Raw genomic sequence first — 19,502 nt, forward strand, 5'->3', positions numbered from 1 at the left:
ATAGCCCAAGAGTTAATAACAAGAATAAACAAATGGGACTTACTTAAACTAAAAAGTTTTTTTCTCAGCAAGAGAAACAATAAGAGAGGTAAATAGGGAGCCTACATCCTGGGAACAAATCTTTACTCCTCACACTTCAGATAGAGCCCTAATATCCAGAGTATACAAAGAACTCAAAAAATTAAACAATAAGAAAACAAATAACCCAATCAACAAATGGGCCAAGGACCTGAACAGACACTTCTCAGAGGAGGACATACAATCAATCAACAAGTACACGAAAAAATGCTCACCATCTCTAGCAGTCAGAGAAATGAAAATTAAAACCACCCTACGATACCATCTCACTCCAGTAAGAATGGCAGCCATTATGAAGTCAAACAACAAGTGCTGGCGAGGATGTGGGGAAAAGGGTACTCTTGTACATTGCTGGTGGGACTGCAAATTGGTGTGGCCAATTTGGAAAGGAGTATGGAGATTCCTTGGAAAGCAGGGAATGGAACCACCATTTGACCCAGCTATTCCCCTTCTTGGACTATTCCCCAAAGTCCTTAAAAGAGCGTACTATAGGGATACAGCTACATTGATGTTCATAGCAGCACAATTCACAATAGCTAGACTGTGGAATCAACCTAGATGCCCTTCAATAGATGAATGGATAAAAAAAGTGGGATTTATACACAATGGAGTATTACTCAGCACTAAAAAATGACAAAATCCTGGCATTTGCAGGGAAATGGATGACATTAGAGCAGATTATGCTAAGTGAAGCTAGCCAATCCCTAAAAAACAAATGCCAAATGTCTTCTTTGATATAAGGAGGGCAACTCAGAACAGAGCAGGGAGGAAGAGCATGAGAAGAAGATTACCATTAAACAGGGATGAGAGGTGGGAGGGAAAGGGAGAGAGAAGGGAAATTGCATGGAAATGGAAGGAGACCCTCATTGTTATACAAAATTACATATAAGAGGAAGTGAGGGGAAAGGGAAAAAAAACAAGAGAGAGAAATGAATTACAGTAGATGGGGTAGAGAGAGAAGATGGGAGGGGAGCGGAGGGGAGGGGGGATAGTAGAGGATAGGAAAGGTAGCAGAATACAACAGACACTAGTATGGCAGTATGTAAAAACGTGGATGTGTAATCGATGTGATTCTGCAATCTGTATACGGGGTAAAAATGGGAGTTCATATCCCACTTGGATCAAATGTATAAAATATGATATGTCAAGAGCTTTGTAATGTTTTGAACAACTAATAAAAAAGCTTTAAAAAAAAGAAATAAAAGACAAAGACACAGGAAAATAGTTTCAACAATGAGGGCCTGGTGGGATGATTGGACCTGATAGGTTATCTCTGACAAAGATAGGTCGGATCTCTGCTCTGTGTGCTTTAAAATTTATAGGGGAGCACATCAAATGGATTTATTGTGAGAAAAAGTTTTTAAAGATAAATAAGAAGCTAGAGGTTGTCGGGAAATTGGCCTGATTGGAGACTTATCACTGGCACAGTAATTCTTCCTGTTCCAGGCAATTGGTACCTCCAGGGCTATTTGGATGCTTTGGTATCTTTGAACCTGGGGCTGTCTGAACCAATAAATTCCAGGGTATCACCGAATTCTCTTTGAGCAGGATGTTGCTAAGGCAATGGAGCGGTCTCAGATGACACACACAGTGAAATAGATGAACCTCTCATAGTATCATGCTCAGTGAAAGAAGCCAGTCTCAAAAGGGTTATTTTCTTTGATTCCATCTATATGACATTTACGGTAAAGGTACAACTACATTGATGGAGAACAGATCAGACTATACTGATTAAAGAACGAGGAAGTGTTTAATTAGAAAGGAACTAAAAAATAGAATTTTGAGGCATTTGAAAAATATTGTCATGTTGGTCACACAACTCTGTGCATCTGCAAAAACTTATAGAACCATAAATAAAAAAGAGTGAATTTTACTCTATGTAAATTTAAAAATAAATATTTTATTTATTTAAGATTTTTATTTATTAATGTAAATTTAAAAATAAATAAATATTTAAAAATTACTGTTTGTTGTGCTCCTCAATTTCACCCACTGAAATTGGTTCATTGCAAAATCATGGGTTGTGAAGGAGTTCAGTGGGGAACTGGGACAATTTCCAAGCCAATACAGAAATGTATCCTAGTAGCCTCCTGGGGGCTTGCTTGAAGATCACTAGCAAAGTGGAACTCCTATATTCCAAACTACTATACATCACAGTAGATACTTTATGCTGTTAGCAATTTATTTCTTTATAGCTAAAATTGTCTTCCATATCATTGGCCCTTATTGGTCCTAGAATTATTCTTTGGAGCTATAGATAAAAAGGAAGAAGCCATCTCCTTCACCTTAGTGGTGGCAAAAGAATTACATGGAAGGAGAGACTGAAGTGACTCAGTCAGAAGCATCTCTTGGACCTGTATTCTATGGAATTCTAGGCTATCCTGAGCCATGAGAAGCCAACTGGTCTGGGCTCTAATCTTAGAAATGCTTTTGTACAGTGGGGATCTGCCAAAGAAGAAGAATAACATACTCCCAGGCCTTCACCTGAGTGAAATTGGGAGGGCATAGTCTCAAGTTCCTTTTACATGATATTCACTTATTTCCTCTGATTTGTTTTTTTTGGCCTCTAATTTGATGAAACGAGTCTACAAACCAATTTTGGCAAATAATTAAAAATCCTTGAAGAGGAAGAATTCAAGATGGCTGTTTTAACATCCCCATTGGAGCCATGTTGTAGCCATCTGGGCCACCTGCCTGAGAAGAAGGGGTCCATTTCAAAAAGTACCTTGAACACTTCCAGGTGTCACCTTACCTGTTTGAAGTTGCCATTTTTCCTCTGCTCCCAATCCATCATATCATGAAAGATGGGAATCATGATATTCCGTACTTCTGGCTGTGGGACTAGTGTCACACCCAGAAAAGGACCAATCATTCCCGGAATAAAGTGGATCTTATGTTCACCTGAACAACAAAACCCAACAGATATTAGTTTATGAATGCTTTGTTACTTCCATGGAAGATTCCCAAGTGAGCCACAGCACATGTTATGATTTTTTACTGAATGCTTCTGAGAGTAAACTAAGCTCACTCCTATGGTTTTCTGTGAAACCTCCTCTCAGTTTTTTAGAGTTCATAGATAAAGTTGGCCCAGCCTATTTAAAGCAAATGTTCAACAGGCTCAAACTGCTTTTCCAATTTCCTGGGAAGTTCCAAAAACTACCTGAAAATCTCTGAGGTCAAGAAACAGAGTTTGCTATGGGATTTTTGAGTAACCTAAGATAGTTTCAGATGGTCTTTTCACAGCATTTTTTTTAAAGCAAGGAAAAGTCATATATTTTTGCTTAAATAAAATTTACTTTTCCTGGGGTTTCTATCTCTAGCCTAGAGGCATTTAAATAGAAGAGGATATCTGGGCCTTGGTCCAGTTACCAGGGACCAGAAATCCATGGATCTTTTTAATGCTTGTGCTCCTGTATGCCAAAGAAGCCCCTCTTCTGAGCTGGAAGGAGACTCTTGCACATCCCTACCCTGACAGGATGGCCTGGAGACTCTTTGCCCATCCTCAAATCCCTTGTATTAAGATTATTTTTCTTTTCTTTCCTTCCTTTTCCTTTGTTCTTTACTTCTTTCTCTTTATATTTTTTATTGGTGCATTATAATTGTACATAATGATGGGATTTGTTGTTACGTATTCATACATGTACACAATTTAACAATATAATTTGGCCAATATCACTCCCCAATCACACTGCATTTCTGATGGCAGTGCCATACCTACTTGGATCAGCTCATCCCTCAGCTTCCTGTAGGAGGCCTTCCCATGGGAAGTGAGGGATGAACTTCCCTCTGACTGGCCTGTCATCTGAGTAATGTTTCCATAAGTCAGGGCTAGCCCTGAGGACCATGGAATTGGACACTTTTGTTCCTTGCAGTGGTGAAACAGAGAACCATCTTCAGAGCTCTTCTTTCAGTCTTTCAGAGACTAAGGAAGAGACAAACTGTGGACTTGTATAATAACTGCTACATCAAGTAAAACCAGTTCTCAGGGACCACAGAATGTCATTTCCACCAAAAGCAATGAGGTAAGAATGGCTTCATCAGGCGAATCTAGAATCTTTTAAAATTTCTTCTATTTTGAAAGTCTATCTAAGAAGAAAATATTAGCCCTAAGGCCAATTCTGCATGTTCTAATCTTGGTACTTGATATAGTTGCCAGTCTCTTGTATTCCTGGAAATTTCACAGTCAACTTCAGGGTTCAAATCTATTACTGTTGGATGCAGAGTAACAGTGCTAAAGCTGGAAAAAGTCCGCTTTTGGAAATGCATCCCCACTCAGGCATGGAAGACCCTCTTACTAGAAGAAATGCCTCAGACCTTGTTGCTGCCTCTAGATTAGGAATGGAAATGGTTAACAGATGACTGTAAGATTTTATGACCATCATTCCTAAGGCTTCAGAGCCATGAACTTAGTTGAAAGCAGACCTCACTTGAAGTAGTAACAGTAGCTTCTCTAGCATCCTGACAGGCCACTCAGATCCCTATAATATAGGCTGGCCCAGTTAGTCATCAGGGCAACTGAAAGATTGTCATGTATACCTAAAAAGAACAAATAAAAAATGTTGTATATAAAAAAAGATTGTACCAGAAATATTGATCTGACAAGTTTATATTTAAAAAAGTGGCTATTAGAGAAGCTGTGGCTAGATGGGTAAACAAAATCAATCGCATCCAGTGGCTGTAACTCCCTTCTCACATGTTCTTTTATGCAACTGATGTCAGGTATGTGATCTGGATGCATGAATACTATTAAAATTAATGTCCTTGTTCATGTGCTAGGTATTCTCAAGATCTATCTATGCTTTTGAGCCTACAACATCCAGACTGGGACATAAAAAGCACAGAGCATTTTACAAGCAAGGATTCTCAAACTGGAAAAATTACTGGAGCACTCATCTTATTCTTTTGACTTTAGTTCTCTAAAAAGGGACTGTGCATATGTAGTACTGGAGTCTTATTTTTTCAGCCAAACTCTCTCTGCCAAGAGCTTCATGCTTCATCCATCTGAAGTGTTACATTCAAGTTATATACGAATTTCTTGGGCCTGAACTAACACTCAGAAAGTCTGGGGGATGCTATTAGTCCTGGTAGTTTTTATTTGGCTTTGCAATATATGGAAGGGAATAACAGGGAGAAAAGACCTACCCAAATTCTGCCACATGCTGAACAGTTCATAAGCCATCATCACACGCATGTCCCCATACCTGGGAATAGTAACACAGGAGCCAATTGTTAGTGGAAAAAGGTTCACACCTCAAAACAGGGTTGCAAACCTTATGAGGCCAGTACTTCTGTACTGTCATTCCCAAAGTTTCTTAAAATACTAAGCCATTTGGTTCTTAATTGAACCCTTACTCTTGGTCTATTGGGAAACTACCCATGTGAGAACCCAATGGTCTTCCAAAGGAGCCTGTCACAGTAACACAGTCCCATCTGGGAAAGGGGTAGGGAGATGAACAGGAGACATCTGTCTTACTTATCTAGAATCTTTTTCCTCTTGGCTGAAGTAATGATTTCTAGCTGAAGGCTTGGCTGATTTATGAATAGAACTGCCAGACTAAAATAAGAATTCCACACCTAGAAACACAGAAAAAGAAGAATCATGTGACAATATGAGTACTTAACTTGAAGAGAGTTATTAAACACATGAATATAGCACAGAATCCATTTTATAATCTTAAGATCCTGATTTTTCTTTTAAAATATCTTTTCAAATAGCACCCTCACCTGTTTTAGTTAGTGACTCCTTTTTTAAAAAAATACCTTTATTTATTTATTTTTATGCGGTGCTGAGGATCAAACCCAGTGCCTCATACATGCAAGGCAAGCGTTCTGCCACTGAGCCACAATCCCAGCCCTTTAGTGACTATTTTTGATGCCAATAGTGTTGACTCTGGATAGAAAACATAATCATAGATGCCTGGCTCCCAACACCTCCAAGAGGGGAGCATCCAGAACATATTCTAATCAGGCTTGGAAGCTGTTTGATACTCTGAATATGTTAATAAATAAAAATATTATTAAATAAAAATAATATATTAATAAATAAAAATCTGTAATCATGGTTTTTGGCTTTCTAGGGTTATTGCAAAAGTAGTGATGGGTTTCAGGAGTTCCTACCTTGAAGTCAAAGTCTGTCTCTATGAAATTCTTGTGCAGTGCAGAGGATAGGTACTGGACAGTAGTGACTATAATACTGCATCAAGGAAACAAGATATTGATAGAATTAAAAGACTAACAGTAGCATCTGACAACTTAGCACCAGTTGTCTATAGCCCATGGGAAAACTTAGTACAAATTTCTCCCACATACATGGAGACTAGAAGATAGTACAAAAGAGAAGATGGTACAAATCCCACTGAAAACTAGCTGGTAAAATACCCCACAGTAGGTAAGATAAAATATGGCACCAGTGGGCTCTTGATACTTCTTCCCTCTGGGCCTTATGGTTCTGAAAGATTTCTCAAAGAGTAACTTATAGTATTTTGGGGGAACTTTGGATAAGCAATATATATTATGATCACTATATAGAATTTAGGACATAATTTTATTACTTTACTTGATAATAGAGGTTTATTATTATTAAATCCTTGTTTTTGTCATATACTAGTATTTTCCTCTATGGGTAATTTTATTTTAGTTCTTGTTTTAGAATATTATTCTTATTCCTAGAATGGGCACTTATAAGAAGCAATGGGAGGCTACCCTACTAGAATTGAGAGCATGGGTTGAAGTAGAAAAGGAGTTAAGTAGGACAGGTTTAATATAGAGGACCTATGCTACTTGCAAAGGGACTTATGGGACTTATATCTAACAGTGGCCTCCTGGGCTTTGGTGTAGAAAAGGGACAAAGCAAAAACAGTGTATTAGATAGTCTACCATCAGAGGGGGGTGATAAATTTTAAGGGTAAAAGTCTTGGAAGAAAAGGCTGCTCTTGCAAGAAAGACTGGAAAGTCTGAAGTGCCCTGAGCAGAGCTAAGAGAGAGAAACATGAAGAATACCAATGGAAAATCCATTATTTGAGGAATTATCTGTGCAACTTTATAATCATCCATCTTTCTGTTCTAGACCAAACATTTGCAGTTCTTAGGGGAAAAAGAGATTTTATAAAAGGCACAAAGTGGAAATATCATACTAGTACCTTGCTAATATAACTAGCAAATAATTTTACTATATTCAGTAGAATGCCAACATAAAAGATAGATCAGTGGGAAGAGGCAGTGGGCTAGAGAGTGGAGGCCAATTAGTCTGCTTCTGAGTAAATACAGATTCAAAGGAGCCAGCCCCCTACCACATGTATCACTCACCTGGCTTGCTAAAAGGAAGCATGGGCTAGAATATGAAAGGGGCAGATAAGTTAGGGTCAGGCTTAGAATGAATTCAATGTCGGTAGTCAGAGTTTTGCAGCCAGGTTTCAGGTGAGTAATTAGCACTGTCTATGGAAGGCAAGTACAATCTGGCAGACAACACGACTCAAATCAAGAGGAGGGTTTGGGACACTGCCTAAACCTACAGAGAGCAGAGGCCATTGGCCTTTGGGCAGGTCTATCTCAAGGTGGAACCCTTCAGTGAATATTATATATTTCACATCCTTAACACATCATTTTCTATGCTCACTATACCAACATCTACCAGGCTCTTAGGCTATAGTTTTTGAATTATCTTTGATTCTTTCCTCTCTGTGTTGTTATGGTCAATGGCCAAGTCCTGCTGATTATGCCTCCAAACATTTTTTTTTCCAATTGCCAATTCTTTTATCTTTCCATGATCTTGGCACGTCTCTCTCTCTCTCTCTCTCTCTCTCTCTCACACACACACACACACACACACACAGTCTACTTAGTCTAAGAAACACTCTGTGAATGTTAGTGCAGGGCCCTTTCTTACTTGCTTGTTAGCAGTCTCATCACCATCCAGTCCCGAGGAAAGACACTCATCTTCATCAGGTTTCGGAACACACAGAAAATCTTCAGTAGGAATTCCTGACCACAGAGGAAAAGCTGATGTGAGATACCTCCACCACCACCATAGCACAAATTTCCTTATTAGGCCCTTCTTGACTTCTAGACCATGACAGTGTATAGAGCTGGTGGGTTGGATTCTGGTTCCCTCTGTGAGTTGTCTCTCAGAGGGAGGCAACTAAGAGACAGTGAATTCTGAGTACTCTCCCAGGCCAGATGGAAGCAGACCCAAGCTGGACAGAACTGAGGAAGTTCTATACCTACCCTGTCCCCAAAGGTGAATACCCAAAGCACAGGAAAGACTAAGGCCTAGCAGAATTGGTATCAGACTGAGTCCATGGATCTCCTTCTTTAAACCATAGCCCATGAGCACTTGATTGTACAAATATACTTTTTTGGATATTAAGAACACATTGATGGAAGAAGCACTTTAGGAATGATAGAGTAAAAACCTTTGAAAATTGCTATGGTGTATAGCTTAGTGGTAGAACATGTGCTTAACATGCCAAGGATCTGGCTGGGTTCAATTCCCAATACCAAAACAAACAAACAAAAAGCAAAAAAACCCCAAACCTTCTGAAAATCTACTCTCCTATGAAAGAAACAAAGTGATTTAAACTAAAGATTTACAATAATTCAGGAATACTTATTCAGGAAAAATGTATAAATTTCAGAATAGTAGCCTTGAAAACAAGCATCTATAGAAATGCAGCAGTCATGAAAATAGTAGCCACTGGACAGGACAAAATGGTTTTAGAACTTCCAAAAAAGTCTTATTCCCCAGAGAATTGTATTATTTGATCTGACTGACACCTTCTCATAATAAACCTGTTCATAAGGCTTATCTTTATTTAACTGACTCAGCTTACTCTGTGAGAAAACTTCATTCCCACAGGCACTTATTGGAGGAAAAAATCAGCCATATAATTTAATATCCCAGTTGCATGAAGCAGCCATATCAGGGTAAACAAGAGAATAGCCAAAAAAAAAAAAAAAAAAAAAAGTAAAAGAATGAGAAATCCATAAGGGGATTTGAAAAGCTCTAACATATTCTTGACAGCCTAGAAGGAAATGCAGCATTCCTAGGAAACATTCAAGAAGCCCAATTTCTCCCTTCTGGTTGACTATAAGGATATGTACAAGCAAGAATTGAAGGTTAAGGCAGAGCTATACGAATGTTAAAGGTGAATATACAATATTCACAGAACTCCTTAGCAAAATGCAAAATGTGAAGATTTAATGATTTAAAGCATTTAAGAACATCTCTATCGAGTCATTAGCTAATCACTAAAGAACAAACATCATTTCCAACAAAAAACAATAAAAAGCAAGAACAAACCCTAGGGATGTGATATTTTCAGATAGTAGGTTTAGGATCTGGAATGCTCCCCAAAGGTTCAAGTGTTGAAGATTTGGTTTCCAATGCAGCAGTGTTCTGATATGGTGCTCTTGGGAAGTGACTGGATCATAAGGGCTCTGACTTCATCAGTAGATTAACCCACTAATAGATTAATAATTTTATGTCAATATTGGGAGGTGGTAGAAACTGTAGGAGATGGGGCCTGGTTGGAGGAAGTAGGTCATCGGGAGTGTGCTATATATGTTCCTCAGCCCGTTCCTTCCTTCCACTCTCTGTCTCACTTGCTCTGCTTTGTAGCTGCCATGATGTGAAAAGCTTTTCTCCGTCACATTCTTCTGCCATGATGTTTCTGCCTTTGGAGCCAGTTGATCATGGACTAAACATTCTGAAACTGTGAGCCAAACTAAATCTTTCCTCCAAAGTTGTTTTGCTCAGGTATTTTGTCCTAGTGACAGAAAGCTAACTAATACTCTGTAGTTGTCACATTATATAAAATGTCCAGTTTTCAACCAAAAAATTATAAAGCATAAGAAGAAATAGGAAAGTATGGTTCATATATAGGAAAAAGAACTCAAAAGAAAAAAGTATAAATGCAATATTGTACCAAATAAACAATATCAATAAAATGGATAGAAATTATTTTTAAAGTATCAAACAGAAATTCTGAAATTGAAAAGTATAATAACTGAAGTAAAATTTCACTGGAAGGGCTCAGCAGCAGATTTCAGTCATCAAAAGACTCAGCAAACTTGAAGATGGTAAAAAAAAATTGAATAGCGCCTCAGAGATCTTAACATTAAGGGTATACATATATACTTAATTAGTGTATCAGGAAGCAAGGAGACAGAAAGAAAGAGGAAAATATTATTTGAATAAATAATGGTCCTGAGCTTCTCAAATCTGATGAAAATCTTTAATGTACACATTCAGGGAGTTCAATGAATTCCAAATGGAAAGAACTGAGATCTACCTATAGACATGTCAAAACTGTCAAAAGTAAAAAACAAAGAGAATCTTGAAAGCAAAAAGAGAGACCAAGAGTTGGTTCTTTGAAAAGAACAGAATTGGCAAAACTTTATTTAGACCAATCAAGGAGTGAATGGTAAAGATGAGGGTCTGGGGGGAGAGGGCTGGAAAGAGTGGGCTAAAGAGAAATATGAGCTAATTTCTAAAATTAGGGACAAAAGAAGGGAAATGTGAAATCTTTCTAGTTAGAGAACTAGAAAGAATTACGGTTCTGCTATGAACAAATGCATACCAACAAATTATATACCCTAGATGAAATGGACAAATTCTTAAAATGATACAAACTGCCAGAATTCATTCAAGAAGAAATAGAAAGTCTGAATAGATCTATCACAAGTGAAGAGATAAAATTAAAAAGATTTCACAAAAGATATCTATTTTTCTATTCTTTTAAAAAATATTTATTTTTTAGTTATAGGTGGACACGATATCTTTATTTTATTTTTAATGTGGTACTGAGGATCAAACCTGGTGCCTCACATCTGGTAGGTGAGCACTCTACCTCTGAGCCACAACCCCAGCCTCTATTTTTCTATTCTTTATTTTATTTATTTTTACTCTAATCTTAACTACTTTCCCCCCTTCTTTTTGCTTTATTTTTCTTTTATTTATACAGTTTCTTCCTTTTTAAAGATGTTGATAGACAACTTTATTTTATTCATTTATTTATATGTGTCCTGAGAATTGAACCCAGTGCCTCACACATGCTAGACAAGTGCTCTACCACTGAGCCACAACCTCAGCCCTGTGTCTAGTTTCTTAAAATAGAAGATAGGTTATTAATTTGAGAGCTTCTTTTTTACTAGATGACTTCACTGGTGAAATCTATCTTATACTTAAAATAATTAATACCAATATTTGTATTTATTATTTTATGTGCCACTTTCAGTGTGAAGTGGCATTGTTCTATTCTGGTTTTGATTCCCTAATAACTAATGATATTGAGTATATTTTTCTTGTGCTTAATTAGCTATGGGTACATCTTGTTTGGGGAAATATCAATTCAAATTTTTTGCCTGTTTTTTTTTAAAATTTATTTGTTCTAATTAGTTATACATGACAGTAGAATTCATGTTGACACATCATACATAAATGGAGTATGACTTCTCATTCTTCTGGTTGTACATGATGTAAAGTTATACAGGTTGTGTAATCATATATGCACATAGGGCAATAATGTCTGATTCATTCTACTCTCATTCCTACCTCCAAGACCCCTCCACTTCCTTCATTTCCCTCTGTCTAATCCAAAGTACCTCTATTCTTCCCTAGTCAACCACCTTATTGTGAATTAGCATCCACATATCAGAGAAAACATTTGGCCTTTAGTTCTTTGGGATTGGCTTATTTCACTTAGCTTGATATTCTCTAGTTCCATCCATTTATTCACAAATGCTATACTTTCATTCTTCTTTAAGGCTGAGTAGTATTCCATTGTGTATATATACCACATTTTCTTTATCCATTCATCTGCTGAAGGGCAACTAGGTTGGTTCCTTAGTTTAGCTATTGTAAATTGTGCTGCAACAAACATTGATGTGGCTGAATCACTGTAGCATGCTGATTTGAAGTCCTTTAGGTATAAACTAAGGTGTGGGATAACTGGGTCAAATGGTGGTTTCATTCCAAATTTTCTGAGGAATCTCATACTACTTTCCAGAGTGGTTGCACCAATTTGCAGTCCTACCAGCAATGTATGAGTGTACTTTTTGCCCTGAATCCTCGCCAACATTTATTATTACTTGCATTCTTGAAATTGCCATTATGACTGGAGTGACATGAAATCTTAGTGTAATTTTACTTTACATTTCTCTCTAATTGCTAGAGATGTTGAACGTTTTTCCATATATTTATAGACCATTCATATTTCTTCTTCTGTGAAGTGTCTGTTCAGTTCCTTTGTCCATTTACTGATTGATTGTGTTATTTGGTTTTTTGGTGTTAAGTTTTTTGATTTCTTTATATATCCTGGAGATTAATGCTCCCTCTGAGGGAGCTTGTAAAGTACATATCATAAATTCTGGCACATAATAGGAGATTAATAAATGACAGTCATAAGATAAAAAAATTTGGTGTCACATATAAGAAACTACTGCCTAAACTAGGGATATAAAGTAATACTTGTGTTTTTGTCAAAGAATTTTATAGTTTTAGCTCTTTTATTTAGGTTCTATAATACATTTTGAGTTTTGTATAAGCAAATTAGAAAAGAGGCAATTAATTTCTGGAAAAACAAAAAGTTCTACAAGAAAAGAAATATAATCAGAGTATAGCTTGCCACAGTGTTTACCTAGCTGTTAATAAGAAAGTCTATCTAGCAAGAATGAGGAAACACATATATGTGAGAGAGGAATGGTTCAGGAGAATCATTCCCTTTTTCCATGGAGGAAGAAAATAAATAATAACTGATAATATCTAAAAATTATCAGTAGAAGCTTCCTGAAAAACAGCAAGAGTTGAAAGTGGCTGCCTTTGGGGAATAGGGATTAACAGTTTGTCATGCTAAGGCAGGGAACTACTGTTTTATATAATAAACTTTGTAATATTGTATTGTCTGTTATTATTTTATTTTAATTTTTGTAGCACTGGGGATTGAACTCAAGGGTACTTTACCACTGAGCCACACCCCCAGCTCTTTTTATATTTTTGAGACAGAGTATGCTAAGTTGCTTAGGGTCTCACTAAATTGCTCAGGGCCTTGCTAAGTTGCTAAGGCTGGCTTTGAACTTGTGATCCTCCTGACCCAGCTTCTAGAATTGCTGGGATTACAGATGTGCACCACCATGCCTGGCTCTGTTTGACCTTAAAGTCACATACACATATTTCTATAATAAAAATAACCATGTAAGCAAAAAGCATAAGTGTGTATGTATACAGATGTATATGTGTATATACACATTATTAAAAAGTAAGAGAAGAATGCCAGCCTGACTGATATTTGGTTAATATAACACACAAAAGATGAAAATGATCTAGAACAGTCAAGTCTGTACTTTCTAGGTCCACATCCAGCTTAGGTGCTGCTTGACCTGGATGTGGTTTTTGTTTCACTTCAAGGGCTGTGAATGCTACCAATCTGCAGAGACCCAAGTCTGTGGAAAGGGAGGCTTCATTAGATACCAGAAATTTACAACTGATATTTTTTTAACTGACACAATATGGTTAATAAAGTTTACACTAGTTAAAAACAGGGTAAAAACACAAGTTAAAAACCATGAAGTATAAGAGACTTGGTTCTGTATAAAGGCAGAGCATAGTCCTAAAGTCTGCAATAATCCTTTACCCAGGGAAGAGTGAATAGCATGCTCTAATGCAAAGGCACAAACCCCAGAAGTCTGTTACAGTTGATGCCTTGCTCAATTTGGGCAATGCTCTCCTACTGACTGGACCCCAGGCCCATTTCTCTGCACTATTTGCCCCTCAGTATCCAGCAACCCAAGGTAAGCAGTGTACATCTTGGCTTTCAAAAATTATCTTCCAGAAATACATTTAAATGAAGAAAAGTTGTCACCATGATTATTATAGTTATTAAATATGTACCTGGTTTGCAGGGGCAAAATATAAAGGGGACTGCCAAGTTCTTAAGAAAGGGAGAAGTCTTGAGTTGCTGACCCAGTGTTGCCCAAAGTAGTCTCTAATGGTACATGGTCACAGAGCTGCTGTCAGTCAGAGAAAACTTGTCAATGTGGGGACACTGCCAGCTTTCTAGAGGCCATATACTTAGCTATAAATTTGGGCTGGTGAATCCTAAACACTTGGTAGTGATAGTCACTTGAACTCATGTCTCTGACAGGGAAAAGTCCCTGGGAATTTCTGACTACACTCTGCCTTTCTGGGGTGAAAGGCTAGTCAGTGCTCTACTTCTTACCTTGAGTTCATCCTTGCTCTGGAAGTTGTCCAGTAGGTGCTGGTAATGAGTGTCACACATTTGTCGCAGCAGTGACAGAAGGCAGGAGACATATTCTCCCTGGAAACCGATGCAAAAAATCACTTAGCACAAACAATCACCAAGGCTGTGTTCCCCACATCCACAGAGGGCAAGGAGAGAAGGGAGGGTCTGAGATGGCCCCAATGATAATGGAAGAAAGGTGACAATTCTGATCCTGAAAATGAGCTTTCTTTTCTGGAAGGTTTGGGAGTCTTAATAAGGCATCTGCAGCATGAGGCTACTAAAAAACCTTAACTTATAGTAAAGTAGTACTGCAAAATAAGGAAAATATTTTCATCCCTTACCCCCCAGGAAAGTTTTGGTTAAATAGTCTTTTATTGTCAGAGCACTATACTTAAGTCTGTAGGAGCTACTTGGAAGAGCAAGCATGTCCTTTTCTGAACAGAATTTGGACCTGTCCATCATGCTAGGATAGAGGAACTCTTCTTCAAGGACTTCCTGGGGACTTCCCAAAGCTTGCATAGGACAACTTGCCTGGGCAAACAGAACATGGCATATCAACATGACTGAGGGAACAAACTATGGCTTTAAATTGAAACTTAAGGATAATTATAAGTCTTTAAAATTTTTTTAAGTTCCAACTGGAGTTCACAGAAGAAAATCTACTCTAAGGACTCCAAAGATCATCTTGTAGCATTTTTAACATGGGGCAGTCAAGTATGGCCTCCTTTTAGAAGGCTGCCTCCTCAGAATGGAAAGAGAAAAGGACTTCAAATATTTCCAAACTAATGGGAATTTAACAAATTTTTTAGTGTCTCAAATCCCTCCTAGATTCCTGAAATTATCACACATATATGTGTGTAAAATATATACATGTGTATGAACTGAAAAAATATATATGTGTGTGTACTGAGTTTTATCTGAAAAAAAATGAGCATTATAAGTCACAATTCTTTTGTTGTGAGGATCAGATGAGTCAATATATACGAAACAATGAAGCACAAAGTCCTGTATACAAAAAAGTACCCAATAAATTAGTTATTATCATCCTTATTATAATTTATATAAAATAGATCACTTCATTTGTAATATTGGTTAAGTGCTTAAAGCAGGGTCTATCCCACAGCAAATACTATGTAAGGGTTGGTCAGAAGGATGGTTTACCAGGACACACCAGAACACATTGAGAGTATTCTAATCAGGGGATAAAGGAGCAGACACTCTTTCCAAGCCCAGTGCTCCAGATTACATGCCTACTCCAGGCACACTCCATGCTCTCCCTAGTATACTAGAGCTTGGCATGCTCCCATAGAGGGTTTTTCTCAAAGAGAGCTCTGTAACCTCCCATCTGCCAACTGGAAGATTCTGCACAAACTGTTTATCTTGTTAGGGTTGAGAAGTTCATTCTGGGTATGGGAATGGGGACTGAAGGCTCAAGGCACAACTCCCTGTCCCTCCAGAGAGGCTTTCCCAGATTGTTTCTCTCCTAACTGGATCATACAAAATCATTACTGAACAATGCCTAAGCAATTCTAGCTCAACAGTTTTCCTTCCACTAGAAACTTACATACAAAGAATATGGACAAAAACAACCAATTTGTAGATACTTGCAAATTCTGAGAAAATTATTCTGCCTGCACATGACTTAGGAGAGCATGTAGTAGAGTCTTCCTAGAAGAAATAGTCTATTTTTCACCTTCAACCTCTTAATACATTTACCACATCCCTGCTTCATTCCACATTATAGAGAATAACTTTGCTTAAAGGCAAAGGTCAACTGAAATGGTGTGCATTAAAACAGGACAAGAAGCATTTCCTGAATCTTCCCTAAAGTAGACTCCTGGGAATATGAATTGAGAGCTTTTAGAGTGGAGAGGGGAGTTAGATTCAAGAAGGGGAAAAAGGAAGCATGCTGACCATCATGCAGGAAGGGAGGCTAAGATGAAGATGGTGGGATAGTGAGATGGGAGATGATGTGGAGGAGCCCCAGGTTAGAAAAGAAGGCAAGAAAACCTGAATGTTAGTTACTAACAGTGATCTCGGCTGTGCACTGCGGGCACCGCTGCCCTCTTACCGCCTCCTGAGCGTGCGATTTGCTCATGATGGTGAGCAGAGTCTGCAAGAGCACGTCCAGGAGGCTCTCCACCATCATCTCTACCTCCTCCATGACATCTGCCTCCTGGGGTGAGCAGTGAGAAAGCATACCATTAGCACCAGGCCAAGCTGATGTTTAGCTGGCAGCGCTTACTAATTGAGCCATATCAGGAGTGGTCTTCTGACTGGATTCTTAAAATTGAGCTCTTAGCCTCATCAATGTGTAGTACCTGCCTTCCTTCCTTTCCTCTTTTCTTCCTCCCACCTTTTTTGCTTTCTTTTTTTTGGCATCAATTTCTTCCCTTTCTTTAGCAGTGAGCTGCCTATTCCCTCAGATATGACCTTGAGCTATTAGTAGATCTTATTCACTGCTGTGGCTTTTCTGAGGCCTGTTGGGAAGGAAAGCTGCCAAGTCTTATCTGGAGCCAAGAGCAAACAATAGGATTACTATCACCATCAAAGTTACTCTTGAGAAGCTAGGCCTCTGTCATCAGATTTACTTTAAGTCTAGACATCAAAGCTCCTCTTTGGGTCCTGTCTCCTGATCAAACCAAACATAACTCTTTCTTTTAGTTGTCTCTTCTGCTCTACCTGGATCACCTAGCTTCATATGTTCTTATTACCTGGCCCTTGGCCTTCAAATGCACTTGAAATTCTATTCTCTAGGAGAATTAATTTAATAAAATGGTATATAAAAGCCCATTCTTCTTCTTAATCTTTCTTTATACTTTCCAAATTTTCTATAAGAAATATGCATTTCTTCTATTATCCTAAGTATACAAAATAAATATTATAAAAATTATTACCCTCATCCATATCTTTCTTTCATTTTTTTCTGTACCTCAATTCCTCCCCTCCCACCAAATATCTCTTTTTAATAGAAGGAAAAGAAATGAAATAAAAGAGATAAAAGCATTATTGGTTGAAATCTGACCTATGAAATACAATTCTATCATCTAATAGGGCTTAGAACTCTTGTGGCTAACATTTTCCTCTTGAATATCCTGACCTTGTCTGGCATGAGGTAGGAATGCCATATGGGTGGAATCAAGCTGTCAGGAAGCTGACAGAAAAGTCTGAATGAGCAAGCTGCCCCTTAGTCTGGGTCTGCTTCTTGTGTTCATGCCTAATATTCTAGAATTAACTGTTTTGATAGAATCTGAGAATGGCAAAGGATTGGACTTTCTGGTAGTAGAGGTTATTATATTTCTGGGTAGGTTTATGGTAGTGCAACTTTTTAAAATAGCAAGAGCATGTTGAACGGAGAAGCCTGCTGGGCACACATAGCACTTGTTCACTTGGATACCTTCCTGTCACTGATGAAAGCATCTGACTGAGAGGCACACAAAGTGATCTTTGTTGGTCAGCATCTGGCTACAGAAACACAAGATTAGGGCAGAACTGAGTAGGGTGGAGTGGGTGTGGGGCCACTACCAGAGAGCTGGTCTTGACGATGGAAAAGATGCTGCCGAGAATTCCTGAGCAGATTAGTAGCTCTTTCTGCTGTCTCAGGTGAAGGTGAATGTGATGGAGAACCACAGGAAGCAGGATGCGACGGGATTCTGGGAGAGAAAACACACAGATGAAGAAGCCCTTCAGAGGAGAACTATCTACTGCTGGAAGTTGGTGACATTGTGAGATTTAACTTGTTTCAAAGCAGGTGAGGTTGAAACTGGATCAAGAGTAGAGGTCACTCCCTACCCTTACAAGGGCCTAAAAGCTTGGTGTCTGGAAATTATAAGTCATCCTACAACACTGTTCTTTATCTTTCTTTCCTTCATTCTCATTTCAAGCTCCAGCATCCACAAAATTTTATCCAGGATGAATGGCAGGAGTCTGAGTGCAAATGAAATCTCTTTAATGATTAGACTCCAAACTAAAAGCAAAGTTTATTTTACAGTGGAAACTCCATGTAGATGTTACACTTACCATGAACAATAATGACTAGATTTAGAGGCTTGATACAGATTACTGACTGACCCTCTTCATGCCCCTCCCATTCTGGTGCACATTTACTTCAAGGCATCAGGCTTCCTCTTTCCCCCCAACAGGGGGGAAATAAATAAATAAATAAATGGAACAGGAGTACATCTTTTGTCTTGTCATAGACTTTGATAATTAGCCAACATTTATTGTCAATCCTACTCTGTACATTTAAGTACTTCTATTTTCTCTCCCAATGCTACCCGAATAGCATTTTCATCAGAAGTTGTCTATATTTAGAACTCTTATTCTGAGACCTTAGGCAATTTATTTCTTCCTCCATGGGTTTGATTATTGTCATCTGTTCATGTTCTCCTCTAAACTTACTTTACAGAGTTGATTAGAAGACAAAGTGAAATGCAAGTGTGAATGTGTTTCTGGTACCTTGTACTCCTATGTGGTCCATGATTGTGTGACCCTGGAGGTTTGATAATACCTGGCCAGCATGATTTAGTAAGATTATCAGTAACACAAACAAGCCATGGTATTTGGATTTATTACTCATATTTGACAATATTAAAGTACTTCATATGAAATTCATAAAGTTTTTTCAAAGACAAATTGCTTGATATATAGGAGATTTGGCACTGCCTTGCCAAATACTTATAATATTTATAATATGTTCAAAGAGAATAAAATAACAACTATTCTGTGTTTAAAAGTCTGCCTAGATAAAGGAAAAGTTAATACTGTACTTAATAGACCAGGATACCAACATACTAGGATTTATAACAATAAATAGCTACTTTCAGACAAAATAGTCATTTATTATTAGAATCTGCTGAGGAAGACACCAAACTGGTGTATACTGAGAATATGCGTTGGTTAAATGACATCACTGGTAAAGAATTTCTTTGCTTCAGGGAAGATAAATACAAGTGAAATGCAAATGAAAATTTGGTGGTGGCTAATCATCTCAAAATTCAATTGGTCTAGTGCCACATACATTTTCAGAAAAAAATTTCTTAAATGATTATGTAAAGCAGTTGAGCACATGCAAAAATACTAGAAATAAAGAGTATAAGTGTGGGTAGTCTGTGGTTTTCCTTCCCACATATTTCAAAAGCATCTTCTTTCAAGCAATGCACAAAGCTTGGGTGTGCACTGGCCTTG

At 37.9% G+C, this 19,502-nt stretch overlaps 1 protein-coding gene across 1 annotated transcript in view; it reads right to left on the reverse strand.

Moving 5' to 3' along the window:
* The window catches only part of Dock3 (dedicator of cytokinesis 3), a 589,868-nt gene that overhangs the window by 57,306 nt on the left and 513,060 nt on the right, over nt 1-19,502 (reverse strand). Inside the window, exons 24-31 of the mRNA XM_071614941.1 lie at nt 17,841-17,968; nt 16,345-16,491; nt 14,292-14,390; nt 7,964-8,058; nt 6,196-6,271; nt 5,552-5,652; nt 5,221-5,279; nt 2,831-2,979 (exon numbers count right to left, since the gene is read on the reverse strand). Of these exons, the coding sequence (XP_071471042.1) occupies nt 2,831-2,979; nt 5,221-5,279; nt 5,552-5,652; nt 6,196-6,271; nt 7,964-8,058; nt 14,292-14,390; nt 16,345-16,491; nt 17,841-17,968 (854 nt within the window). The remainder of the gene's footprint in view (nt 1-2,830; nt 2,980-5,220; nt 5,280-5,551; nt 5,653-6,195; nt 6,272-7,963; nt 8,059-14,291; nt 14,391-16,344; nt 16,492-17,840; nt 17,969-19,502) is intronic.

Source organism: Marmota flaviventris, chromosome 8, assembly GCF_047511675.1.
Source record: "Marmota flaviventris isolate mMarFla1 chromosome 8, mMarFla1.hap1, whole genome shotgun sequence".
NCBI lineage: Eukaryota > Metazoa > Chordata > Mammalia > Rodentia > Sciuridae > Marmota > Marmota flaviventris.